The following is a 14,243-nucleotide window of genomic DNA, read 5'->3' on the forward strand; positions in this document are numbered from 1 at the left end:
TGGTAACAGTAGTTATATCTTGAGCAATTATGGAAATAATGTGTAAGTGGCTAAGTATTTCTGTTGCTTGTAAATAAATAAAGGCATGAATATACTCGAAGAGAATGTTTGAAATGATTATGATCGACTGAATGTATGGTATTACAAGTCATGAGTTATACATTTCTTTTCCCCACCACCAAATAAAAAGCCTACACAAACATCTTTTTCACATATACCCACTATACATCACGATAGTACTAATAAAGTCGTAAACCAAAACAATGACGGGACTATCAAGGAGGAGGAACCCCAAAGTCCCAAAAGCCCTCAAGCGAATCAAAGCCTCTGAAGTAAGGTGCCCATTCCTCGGCTAAGGCCTCCTCGGCAACCCGATGACCCTTTACCGCAATCCGCAAACTCTCCTCAGCAGCTCGCTGGACCTCTATATCCACACGGCTCCTCTCCTCGGTTGCCCGACCTCGCTCCTCCCAGCTGGAGCACTCATCCTCCATCTCTCGATAACGATGTAAAAACTGAGCGTCATCATTCCGTAGTGACTCTCCTCCCCCGACCGCCACGCCCTCCTGTACTCTTCGGTCCATAGAATGGAGGCCTCCCTGTAAAGAAAAATAGGAGGGAAGCAATGTAAAAAAGGAGAAAGAAGAAAAAAAAAGAGAAAATATACATACATTCATTCATAATCATGTGCATACATATCATTACACTAGGTTATACAATACTCACTAGATGATGGGCGTGACTTAAGTCAAGCCGCACGTAGAAATACTTGGATAGCTCCACGAAATTTGTGCAAGTCTAGGCAGGCTTCGATAGGCAAATTAGGATTCGATCTATGGGCACAGGCCCCGCTACGGACTACGGTCTACGGCATTATCCATGGGCACATGCCCCGCTACGGACTCCAGTCTACGACATGAAGCAACTGCGGTCACAAACTCTCGGACGAGTGATAAAGCCCAAATATCAAAGCGACTGCGGTCAAAACCTCTTGGACGAGGTCTCAATTCCAACTCTCGAACGAGTGATAAAGCCCAGCTATCATCAACGAAGAGCACCTGCGATCGATGTAGAGATTAAGGTCGAACGGTTGATTTGGAGATATGCGAAACAAGCAAACGCCTGCGATCATGTATAGATTAGGGTCAGATGTTCGATTTGGAGATCTGCAATACAAGAAAACGCCTGCGATCGATGTAGAGATTAGGGTCGAACGATGGATGTGGAGATACGCAAACGAAAGGACGCCTGCGATCGATGTGGAGATTAGGGTTGAATGATTAATTTCAAAACGAAAGAGTACCTGCGGTCGAGATAAAGACTAGGGTCGCTAGAAAAAGCAACTTTACCTGCGGTCGAGATAAAGACTAGGGTCGCTAGAAAAAGCAACTTTACATGCGGTCGAGATAAAGACTAGGGTCGCTAGAAAAAAGCAACTTTACCTGCGGTCGAGATAAAGACTAGGGTCGCTAGAAAAAGCAACTTCACCTGCGGTCGAGATAAAGACTAGGGTCGCTAGAAAAAGCAACTTTACCTGCGGTCGAGATAAAAACTAGGGTCGCTAGAAAAAGCAACTTTACCTGCGGTCGAGATAAAGACTAGGGTCGCTAGAAAAAGCAACTTTACCTGTGGTCGAGATAAAGACTAGGGTCGCTAGAAAAAGCAACTTTACCTGCGGTCGAGATAAAGACTAGGGTCGCTAGAAAAAGCCATTTACCTGCGGTCGATTTAGACTAGGGTTGCTAGAAAGAGCCATTTTACCTGCGGTCGATTTAGAGACTAGGGGCCCCAGAAGGAGCGTTCGCCGGCAGCCGATTCAGAGGCAAGGACGGGACAGCCAAAGTGAAGATTGAAGACAAGATAGGAACTTGCGACATGGAGATCAGGTATTTCTCCTCCCACTCTATAGGTGTCTTTTACTTTAATATATTTCGCATTGCATGTGTTGAATTCACGAAAAGAGGTTTTCGAAAAAGCACACACGTCACTGCCAAAAATAGAAAGTAGGGGCAATTGTAGACACCGGGGTCGGAGGACCGATGAAGAAAAATTATAAAAAGGAATCCAAATCAGTCGATTAAAATAAATGATGAGTCAATAAAAATAATAAATATAAAAAAATGTTGTTCAAAGGAACCGTGGAGACCGGTTTGATCGAATTCGGAAATCGAATCGAGATGACGGGCGAATCGGTTCCAAGAATGAAATCTTAAATCGTCTCGCCGAGTTCGGGGTGTTTCATTATTAATGAAATCTCGGATCGATAGGGGTTTTGGTTGTAGAATTTGAACAATAAAAAAATAGTTTTGTAAAAAGATCGATTTTATAAAAGCTAATTTTATAAAATCGGTTTTGACAAAAATCCTTTTTTTGATTTCGGTTAATTTTAGGTAGATTTTATTTGTTTAAATATTTTTTACTTTTATTTTTTTTATTACAAATATAAACTCGGCCCCGTCGGGGGCTGCTATTTTCGTCACGGGCCGTTGGACGGTCCATGACGGGGTTGGGCCGCCCAAGCCCAACCCAATTGCACTTGGCTTTGGCCAAGTGCTTTAATTTGTTTTTAAAGAAAATAAAAAATAAATAAAATAACAAATAATAATAATAATGATGATTAATGATGAAAAGGAAATTGCTATGTAATTTCCTAAGCTAATTTAGCTTGTCTTTGGCTCCAAGTTGGCTTGGAGCCAAAAATAAATTAAGCTTAGGGCTCCATTTGCCTATAAATAGGATGGAGTCCAAAGCATTAAGGAGGGGAAAAAAACCCGAACCCCTGGAAAAATTCCCCGAGACCCGAACAAAGCAAAAACACAAAAAATCCGACTCAAAACACTATCAATCGACTTGATTTGGCATTCCTATTACCGATTGAGAGGTAATAATCCGAGGAACTAGACCCGTTTATTTATTCATCTCTTTTTGTTGTTTAGATCTATTTATTTATTTGTTTTTGCACTTTTATTGTTTAGATTTGTTGAATTAATTTCATGTTTTCATTAAATAAATCTTTGGTTTTGATTTGAAACGGAAAACCCCGTTTTAAGTCCCAATACGAACCGTGACCCGATTTAAGGGTAGTTCGGGACTAAAACGTTGTAGATCTAAAATTTAAAAATGTTTTTGATTAACGTTTTAAAATAAAACATCGTTTTGGGATGCTCCGTTATAGACTATGACCCGATTTGGGTAGTTCGGTGGCCAAAATGATAGATTAGATCAGATCTAAAGCTTTTTAATAAATCTGAAAAATATAGGAGCTGTTTCTGTAATTCTTCCGTTTCTGTCGGTAAAGGCAGTTTAGTGACGGAATTTCCGTCGGTAAAGCTGCTGGAACTTAAAAAAACCCCCTTTTCCAACCTTTTTCTCATCTTTTTTGACATTTATTCTTGTATATGTATATGTATAATTATGCAATATGTTTTTTAAAATTATTTTTGAGGTATATAACTAATAATTACTTATTATGTATTTATTTATTTTGTACATTTGGGTATCCTTTTCATTAATTTGATTTTGCAAAACTATATGTATATATTTTCTTTTAACTCATTTAAACTATATTGGGTATTATTTTAGAGGGTTATTTACTTGGGCATTTTGGGGTAATTAATTAGTAGACGTTTTGGGGATAATTAGATGTTATTTTGATGTTTAATGTATATTTGGGGAGGGTTATTTTCTATATATTTATTATAATAGTTATTTTGGGATATAAGGTTTATTTTCTTATTCTTAATGAACTTTGTTCATTGCTTTACATGTTTTTAATTAGGATAAAAGTGTATTATACTTAGTATTTTTCATTATCATTATTATACATATATTTAGTATCTTTTACTTATTTTTTTTAATCTATAGATATATCCTTATTTTTAGATAAAAATGTATATATATATATATATGTATATATGTATATTCACTTCACTTTTTGACCTTTATATGTATATATTTCAAATTTGTTTTATTTGGTGAATTTTGGGGATTTAAATGGTTCATTCTTGTAAATATATTCAAGTAAAGGTTAATTGAGTGAAAAGGGGAAAATAAAAGACAAAAAGAGATTTCAAGTTGTTTGTCTAAATTAAAAGTTTTTCTAGATATTCCTAAAGTGTAAATAACTTTTTTTGTCATTTTTAAACCGTTTCCAAAACATCAGGTGTTGAAACCTTAATCCATTCCAACGACGGATTAAGCGAACATTGTAAATTGTTTCGTTGTAAATAATGAAGTTTTGAATTGCTTTCCTAATTAAATGGTTTTGTACAAAATAAATTGACTTGTATGCTTAATCACGTTTTTAGACTAAAACTGTTTGCTCAACGTTTTCAAATGCTCAAGTCGTTCCAACGGCGATTCGAGTAATCATCATTAACAGGGCTTTGAAACGTACCTAAATCGTTCCAACGGCGATTAAGGTACGAACCATGTAAATAAACTCGTTTTTGGGAGTGAGATTAGCATAGATGTAATATAGTCTAAAACATAAAATCACACTGTGAATAAATCAATTCTTTCTTCTCCCCCTCTCTCTCCTATATACTTTAAATTTATGCAAAATGGGTGATTCTTTACTAAAATGGCTTTCAAATAACATGCTCAAAACGGTTTTCAAAGCGAGAAAGAAAAGGTTTCAAATGAATTTTAAACTTAAAGAAATATGCGATTAGTCCGTTATCGCCTAACACGCTGAGTAGGAGGCCGGTGGTTCATAACCGGGCGATGTCGGGGTGCCTAGTAGCCTTTCTCCGGAAAGGAGCTAGCCTTCTCGGCTCATACCTAAGTTTTCCGAACCCTCACCGGTCTCCCGCAAGGGATCGGTGTTCATTTTCCCATTCGTGGCTGGCGACTCTTCCATATCTCCGAGCTCCGATCCTGCCGAGCAGCTTGATTCCACGATTGGTTGCTTTCGGCGCCAATCACCGCTTACGTCGCCATGAGATGTCCACCCCCCGGTCCGCCCGGGAGATTAGGTCGCGGCACCTCGTCTAACATCACCAGTTGCCTAAGCCAGTATCTTACTGATCACTCAGCGCCGCTGTTAAATCCTTTTCTCTTTAGAAAAGAATTTTGCCCTAAGGTTTAAAAAGTTTAAATAGTTCCTAACCCCCCCCCTTGGAACTATACTTGCAATGTTATAAGGGACCAACAATTCTGGATGTGGTAGTTTACATGAAGAACTATAAGTGTTACTCTACCTGAAGAATCAAAGGTCGACTTTGATTGGCAAATAATCTCCATAACTAGACCATGGATGTAGTAAAATATTTGTCTAAGTGTATTAAAAATATGTTTATTATTGTAGATGATGTTAGTTATCAGCCACTATCAAATGTATTGTTTTGCCTTTCCGTATCATTAGTTTTTTGTATACTCTTAAAGTTCTTGGTAATCATGGGATATTGTTCTTTGATTTATAGGATAAAATATAGTTTTATATACAACTAACAAGGGGATCATAACATTTTTAATTTTAATTTAATTCCCAAATTAGATGCATATCTTGCATTATTCTACATATAGGTTTGAAGCCTATGAAAACTTTTTTAGTATAAACATATATATTGAATTTTCATATGCTTTAGTTTTTGTCATTTGGAACTGTATTGCAACTGGGCATTTTGGTGTCTCAATCATTAAAATTATTGAGATCGATCAATCCGTCTCCAACTTTCATTTGATTTAGCATAATGTAATATAGTTCTACAATGCTAATATAATTATAGAGATGCCAAAAATCAAACAAAACATTGCAATGAAATGAAATGAAATTGAGAACGCGAGTTATTAGATTGAGTACATTGAGAGTCTTAATTAAACTTACTACTAAATATGTTGCACGTGAAAAATATTTGTTATTCTAATTCCATTTTGGCCTAATACACAAATAACCCCCTAAACTTGTCCAAATGTTGCAACTGCCCCCCTCAACTTTCAATTGTAACAACTTACCCCTTAAACTTGTCCAATTGTAAAACATAACCCCAAATTAGAAATTTGTTTACCCCGTACTTGAAGCAACCGTAAAAACGTTTCTCCGGATTCGTATCACGCTAAAAATTGTTTTAATCTTTACCATATGATTTTAGCAAGTTTAGATCTAACGGTAACTGACCAAATTCACTTAATCACTCACTGATCAAGTGAAAATCACTGTTTATTTTATATGAAATAGTTTATGAGAAGAGAGGTAAAATAATAATTTTATGCACCATCAAAACAATTGTCTCTATTCAATTTATATAGAAGTAATAGTAAAAAAAATAGTTATATAAAATCAAAAACATTTTATTAAAATTAATTAAATTCTACATAATATAATTATTAGGAATATAAATACTTAAATTATTAATTTTTTCATTTTTATATAAAGAATTGCAGGAAGTAGCGAAGAACTTAACTACATCAAATGTCGTGGCGAGAAGCATACATCAAAAAGTTAGAGAAGAAACTCGCTAAGCTATTTCATACGAGTGACGTGTTTTGGATCGAGCCACGACTTTTGAATAAGGTTAATTAAATTCCCCTTTATTGCATGATTTTTTGAGATATTTATTTTATATTTTGATGCATGTTTTAAAAAGTCCCACTGCATATATTGACCATATGTCAAGTTTTTAATTCTTTTAATGGCAATATAACTGCCCTTTTCAACTGTTGTGATATTCTATTTCAAATCCTATACCTTTTGAGATTTCATCTTTAATGAAAAAGTACATTTTAATATTATTTTTTCCATTTATCTAATTTTATTTTATATTATATTTCTCTAAATGATAATTCTGATTTTTTTTATTTTTAATAAATGATATCAACACTTAAATTAATTTATAGAGTTGGAATTTATGACTAACATCTAGTAATAACATACTTCCGAGATCATTAACTCGATCAGGTACTAAATCTTAAAGTCGGTCCTAACGTACTTGTCGTTTTGTCTGTTTACGTTCAGAAAATGTTTCATTTTTCAAGTAAAAGAAATTAATAAATATTTGCAAATTCTAATGTTGCTTTAAATTTGTAAATAGGGAATAATAATTCTATACCATAACTGGGATTTGAAAGAAGATTCAGATTTATGAATTACCAAAATTGAATAGAGAAAATTGTTTCCAAAATGCCTTTTTTTTTTTTGGTTAAAAATCAGTCTGCTCCCCCAAATCTCAGTCTGTAGTCTATATATATGAGACATTTTAGTTGAAAATAAGGACCTCATTTTTTTTCTCATCTTCTGCAAAATTTGAAGTGAGTGTTTTATACATGTTTTTTATTTTATTTTATTTTGGGATGATTTTATTAAGGATCAACCAACTATTGGAGAAATTTTTATTATTTTTTTTTGGTTTTGAAGTGAATTATGTAAATTAAATGGTTATTTTGTTTGATTTTTTTTTCATAAAATAGAGTTATTGTTTGAAATGAGAAGGTTAATTTTTGCAGGTAAAAATAGTGAAGGATCTGATGGGGCATCAATCATCATCATCGTCTCTATGTTCTTACAGTACATGGCTGGTATACTTCTTCTCTTTTTTATTTTACAGTGGTTTTCATCTGATCAGTGACTGAACAAGTGAATTTGGTCAGTCATCGTTAGATCTAGGAGGTGTAAATTTAAACCATACAATTGTTTTAATCTTTATCATATGATTTTAACAAGTTTAGATCTAACGGTGACTGACCAAATTCACTTAATCACTCACTGATCAAGTGAAAATCACTGTTTATTTTATATGAAATAGTTTATGAGAAGAGAGGTAAAATAATAATTTTATGCTTCAACTTTTTTCTTATGATCAGTTTTTACCTCTGAAGAAATTTAAAGGTTTAAGACTGTATGAGACACTACTGAAGAGTCAAACGATTTTGACCATTGAAATATAGTGGCTTATTCGGTCTGATTTGAAGATGAGAAGATTAAAATTGAACCTTAATTTGTAGGGTAGGAGGTCAGAATGTGATAATAGTTAAAGCTAACAATAGGTGTGTCATTTTAGATGTGATAGGTTATTTTAAAAGTTGAGGGTATCAATAAGCAAAACTTGTCAAGTTTAATGATGTAAATATGCATTATACATAAAAGAAAATCACACAAATAAATAAACTATAGGGTATCCAATTTATTAGTTTATAGTTTATTATATTAGAAGGGATGACAACGGGTAGGTAATCGTGGGTAGTGTCAACCCCTAACTCTGATCTGTTTATTTTTTAATTATCCGTACCCGTCACATTACCCCTAACGGGTATACTTTTTGCATCTCATATCCGTCCCATATTAGTGAATTCACACATGTATTTTGAAGTTTAAAGTTTTGTTTTACTAAATTCTTAGTTCATGAGTCGGATTGAGTCCAACAGGCTCTTGCTTTAAAATACTCAACTTAAACCTAACCAATCTAAATAAACACATCTGAAAAATATATATATTCTTTATAATAAAAATATAAAAGAAATACTTTAAAATAATATTTAATAATTAATATTAGTAGACCGGACCGTTCTATTTCTATAAATTCCCTGCACTACCTAAAAATGGTTATTAGATTTGGTAGATATAGGTCAAGGCGGGTTCAATGTAAATTTTTTTTGTCCAAGTGCAGGCCATTAGACGCGAGTCTGGTTAAGTATTCGGGCTATGTTAACATGTCTAATTTCTATTAGACATGTTCTTGGGCAAACTCAGCTCTAGCCCAACAGATTTCAGCTTTAAAATGTTTATCTTAAACCTAGCCGTTGTTAATTTAGGTGGGTTTGGATCGGTTGAGTTGGGACTTTAAAAATCAAATCTCAAACTCAATTTAAATAAATCCACCTATATTTGTATGACTTGCAAGCCTGATTGGCAGCCTTTGATGCCTGAGCTATGTTGGATCTAATATAACTTTTCTTTGTCTAAGCCCAAGCCATTGTACACGGACTGTATGGTACCCGAACTTGTGAACATGTCTAGTTTCTCTAACAAAAATTTGTAATAAAAATGAACAGGAAGAACATCCATCAGCTCTGGAATCATTTGAAGGAATGATGAAGCAGGCAGAAGGGAAAAAGATAGTTGTTTTTTTGGATTATGATGGAACTCTTTCCCCAATTGTTGATGACCCTGATCAAGCTTTCATGTCTCCTAAGGTTTATTTTTTATTAATCTTCATATATATTTATATTAAATTAAAGGAGTATATATGTTTTTCATTAATTATAAATTAATTAATTTATGCAGATGCGTTCAGCTGTTCAGCAAGTTGCTTCTCTCTTCCCCACTGCTATTGTTAGTGGAAGGTCTCGTGATAAGGTTAATAAACCTCTCCGTAATATTTGTTTTTTAAGGTTGTGGCACAGAAGTGATGTAAATAAGAGCGAAAATTAAATATTAGTATATTTTAGAGTGATGTTTGAATTTGGACAACTTTTACCATTGCTATCTTTGGTAATGCTTTTAAATGCTTTGTTTATCATGCACGTATTATAATGGACTATTTTCGTTAATTACTATACCTCGAGTTTAAAATCAACTTAAGAAAATCTAGTTAATTAATAAATGAATTTATTGGACTGTTTTTTATTTTTAAAAATTCTGATTTCATCAGGTGAAAGCATTTGTGCAACTTCATAATGTAACCTATGCTGGAACTCATGGAATGGACATCTCGACCACGACACCTTCTTTTAATGGTCAGGTATTCGTGTTTTCTTTGGATCATTACGTGTGTGATGTCTCTTGCACAAGATCATCCTGATTCCGTTCTAAACTACTTGAAAATGATTCAATAATGTTTTAGACAAATTAATGATGATTTTGTATTTTTAATTAGGAAAAGGAAGTTATTTACTTTCAACCAGCAAAATATTTTTTGCCTACAATTCAAGAGGTAATTATAAACATCTCTATAATATATATTTGATTATTTTTTAGGTCTCACACTAATATTAATTTTTGAAACATTATTCATTATTTTTAAATGGAAGATACTCAAAATTTTGGAAGAAAAAACCAAGGTCATCAAAGGTTCCCTCATTGAAGACAATACTTTCTGCATTTCTGTGCATTACAGACGTGTAAATCCTGAGGTAATTAAACTAATTACAGTAATTAAATTAATTAATTAACCCAACCAAAAATATGATATATGTTTATTTATGAAAATTGCAGGAAGTTGATACACTTAAGGAGATTGTGAAATCAATCATGGACGCTTATCCTGCATTTCGCATAAGTGGAGGCAGGAAGGTACTGTTTAATATGATTTTCATTTTCTGTAAAAAATTTCAAACATTAATTGTGTTTTGTCTGATCAGGTTATTGAGATACGACCTCGTATTGATTGGGACAAGGGTCGTGCTTTGCAATACCTGATTCAGAATCTTGGTTTTTGTGACACTAATGATTTTCTCCCTCTATATATTGGAGATGACAAAACTGATGAAGATGCTTTTGAGGTAAACGAGAAAATGATGACCAACTTTAAGATTTAATACCTGATTGCTTAATGATTCAAGAAGGATGATGTTATTATATGTTTTTTTTGAGCATATGATGTTATTATATATTAGTCTTAAATTCGAACTTTAGAAACTTAAATGTTTCTTTAATGCATAATCATTATTTATTGGGATAAGGTACTAAAATATGCCTAAGGTTTTTGGGAAGTACCAATTTAGGCTCAACGTTCAAAATAGAATCAATATAGGCTCAACGTTTACAATATAATATCAATTTAGGCTTAACGTTTATAATATAGCATCAATTTAGGCCTCACGTATAAAATAGCACCAATATAGGCTTAACGTTTACAAAATAATACGAATTTAAACTTAACGTTTACAAACTATATACAATTTAAGCTAAACATCACAATTAAATTAACCATATTATATTATTTTCCAATTAACTTTATATGTTATCTTTTTATTTAGTTCTATTTTCTTATTTATTATAATACAATTAATTAGTATTATTGCCCTTGTTTGATAAAGCACTTAATTGCTTAAATTAAAATGTTAAACACTTATTTAATTTAAGTGCATTTGATAACGGTTGTTTTTCCACCACTTAAATTAGTTAATTAAGTTAAAAACCACTTATTTTGATAAGTCAAAATATTTAACTTATCATTTTAAGTTAAACATTATCAACTCATACTTTTTAAAAAATTAAATCATTCAATATTTTCAGCACTTATAATATTCAGCACTTAAAATTCAGTACTTATTTCTTCAGCACTTAATTTTCAGTTTTATCAAACAACACCTAAGATCTTACATTTGTTTTTCATCAACCATTGCATGACTCATAAATTTCATGGCTCATGTAAAATAATATTGATACATGTCAGTGTTCTAAAATTAGGAGTCATGGAATGGTTGATGAAAAACAAATATAAGATTTTAATGGACAAGAATTTTAATTAATTGTATTATAATAAATAAGAAAATAAAACTAAATAAAAAGATAACATATAAAGTTAATAGGAAAATAATATAATATGGTTAATTTAATTGTGACGTTTAGCTTAACTTGGATATATTTTGTAAACGTTAAGCTTAAATTTGTATTATTTTGTAAACGTTATGCCTATATTGGTGTTATTTTATACGTGAGGCCTAAATTGATGTTATATTGTAAACGTTGAGCCTAAATTGATATTATATTGTAAATGTTAGGCCTATATTGGTGCTATTTTGAATCCACTGCTTTAAAACGTATTTTTATATGCAGTAGAAATTTCGTTAATTGAAATTTCGTCCTTACAGTGATATCTATAACCTGGTGCTTATGTTCTTTAGTTGAAATTTCGTCCTTACAGTGATATCTATAACCTGGTGCTTATGTTCTTTAGTTGAAATTTCGTCCTTACAGTGATATCGTTTTTGTTCTTGAATTAAAAAAACCGAAACAAAGAAAGTAAATCTATTGTAACTAAACAATCAAGATTGAAATGACGCCTTTGTTTCTTTACAATAACCCTCTACGGTTTACAATCATGTGTCTGTTAGTTCCTTCAAAATTAGATGAAACTTCAATTCCATTCTAAAAAAAAATCTCTCATCTTCTCATCTCTTCTCATCGTTTGTATTTTTTTCTATTTGGCATTGTTGTCGGTTATGTGAATATCTATTAAAATATTTTTCTCGATTTAAAAACACTTTATAAAATTTGATTAGTAAAAATAACACCCCCTTTTGAGAAAATTTCTGGTAGAACCCCTCAAGACCGGATTGATACATTGAAACTTTTTCATACATTTATTAGAAATATATAATAATTCTTTTATTTTACTTTTACAGATGATCACAGAAATTGGTCAAGGATATCCCATAATTGTTTCTTCTATAGCAAAGGAGACAAAAGCGATCTATTCTTTGCGTGATACAAATGAAGTGAAGGACTTTCTCGACCAGCTTGTGAATTGGAAAAAAACTTCTTCACATTAAATTTAAATCTTATGATAATTAAAAAAGAGGGATTAATTTTGTTATATAGAGTATAGTTAAGTTGCTAAATTTTATGGATGCAAATTAACTATATAAAATACCCCTAAAAGTTATTACTAGAAAGAAGTTTAGAAAAACATGGAGAGCATAGACAAAGATTGAAATAGGTTTATATTTATGATTTTAATCATATGGAACCTTAATTATTAGTATTTCCCATTTGAATTTCATATATATTGGTTATCAATTTAAATTTTCGATTATCATTTTATGTGTTTAATATTTTATTATCTTTGGGTCGGATTTATTTGGGCTTTTCTCCAAAATATTATCCTAGCCAGCCCAATTCACCTGCCAAAGACTTTTGCAGGCTTCAATTTTGAAAGCATTAAAAATTGGGCTTTTTAGAAAGTATTACAAATTGGGCTTTTTACACCAATAGTCATATATTAGATTTATTTTACATTATTATTTTTTTTTACATTTAATGTTGGTATTTTATTTGCTTTTATCAATTACTTATTTTCTATTAATAAGAATATAAAAAAACAATTCTTTCTATTCTTTTGTCATACAAATTGGTTACACTATATTTTTAATAACTGTTTTTTTTTGCAGAGAATAACTGTTTTGATTAGTTGAATTATTAATTAATTAATCCCGAACTCTTAGGGACTCATTATCTTCGTTGTATTTTTTTTTCTTCTCTTGTGTGATTTTTCACTTCAAAGTCAAGATATGATTTTAAAATTCTGTACAATTCAAATCAAAACATTGTAAAATTTCATGTACTTTCAAGAAATTTAAGAAATTCATGCATTTTGATGAAATTTAAGAAATTCATGCATTTTGATGGATAAATTATTCTTTATATGAAACGTCAACACACAATTTGTTTAGAATTTGTCATAAGGTCGGCATTTTATTTAGAAATTGAAAGTGAAAATTTTGCTAAACATAAGATTTTTCTGAAACTGCAATCATCATCACCATGAATGATTTTCTTTATTGTCATAAGGCTCTAGAAGAACCAACCGATTATTTTGGACCAGAGTTGAAAACGAAAATTAGTGAAACCAAGATAAAGTATATGTGATTTTTCCCCTCGTTTAGGGTGTGAAAAATCACATATAAAAACAGAGAGTTTTTGGTTGAAAATTCAATCAAAAAAGGTAGTTTTCCAAATTGCGGATAGTGAATTTCTGCAAACCATTTTCTTAGAAAACCAACAATTACACGGTTAGTGGTATTTACTGTTTTAATTTTCAAGTTTGTGACATTTATCTAAATTTATTTCAAAACCCACTTGAGTGGTAAATAATTCACTTAAATATAAATATTGTGTAACTTACCCAAAATTATATTTGAGTATAAAATTACAACTAAATCATACTATCAAAATTAATTCAAAATATGCTACTATTTCCTATATATCATAAATAAAGTATGATTTTATATCACAATTTAAGAATTTTAGACCCCAATTCATAAATTTTAAAGCCTAAAAATAAATCTTAGACCCCTAGTTTTTTTTTTTTTTTGAAAAGTAGACCCCTAGTTATAAACCTTAAGGGGGCGTTTGGTTCACAATGGGTAAGGGAAAAAGAATCAAGAAAGGGAAACTAAAGGAAAGGAAAGGAATAACCATTAATTCCCATATGTGTTTGGATATGTTTAGGAAAGGGAATGAAGTAAAGGGAATCCAATTCCCTAGAGGACATGGGGTAATGGCTTAACCTAAAGTGGGGCAATGACTTAACCTAAAGTGGGTAAAGAGAATGGATTTTTTTTGTAAACAAACAAGAACAAAG

General features: G+C 31.7%; 1 protein-coding gene across 2 annotated transcripts; it reads left to right on the forward strand.

The window, feature by feature from the left end:
- Positions 1-6,379: 6,379 nt before the first annotated feature.
- On the forward strand, positions 6,380-12,455 carry LOC136220502 (trehalose-phosphate phosphatase B-like). 2 transcript variants are annotated; one of them, XM_066008322.1, is made up of 10 exons: positions 6,380-6,514; positions 7,444-7,515; positions 8,989-9,129; positions 9,221-9,292; positions 9,588-9,677; positions 9,813-9,869; positions 9,967-10,068; positions 10,151-10,228; positions 10,297-10,437; positions 12,286-12,455. In XM_066008322.1, the coding sequence occupies exons 1-10, from the start codon at positions 6,413-6,415 to the stop codon at positions 12,430-12,432; spliced, it is 1,002 nt and encodes a 333-aa protein (XP_065864394.1). In that variant the 5' UTR covers positions 6,380-6,412; the 3' UTR covers positions 12,433-12,455. The 2 variants fall into 2 exon arrangements, with proteins under 2 accessions (XP_065864394.1, XP_065864396.1); XM_066008324.1 differs by lacking the exon at positions 6,380-6,514 and adding an exon at positions 7,166-7,248.
- Positions 12,456-14,243: the final 1,788 nt, after the last annotated feature.

The sequence above is a fragment of the Euphorbia lathyris genome, chromosome 2 (assembly GCF_963576675.1).
Source record: "Euphorbia lathyris chromosome 2, ddEupLath1.1, whole genome shotgun sequence".
NCBI classification, from domain to species: Eukaryota; Viridiplantae; Streptophyta; class Magnoliopsida; order Malpighiales; family Euphorbiaceae; genus Euphorbia; species Euphorbia lathyris.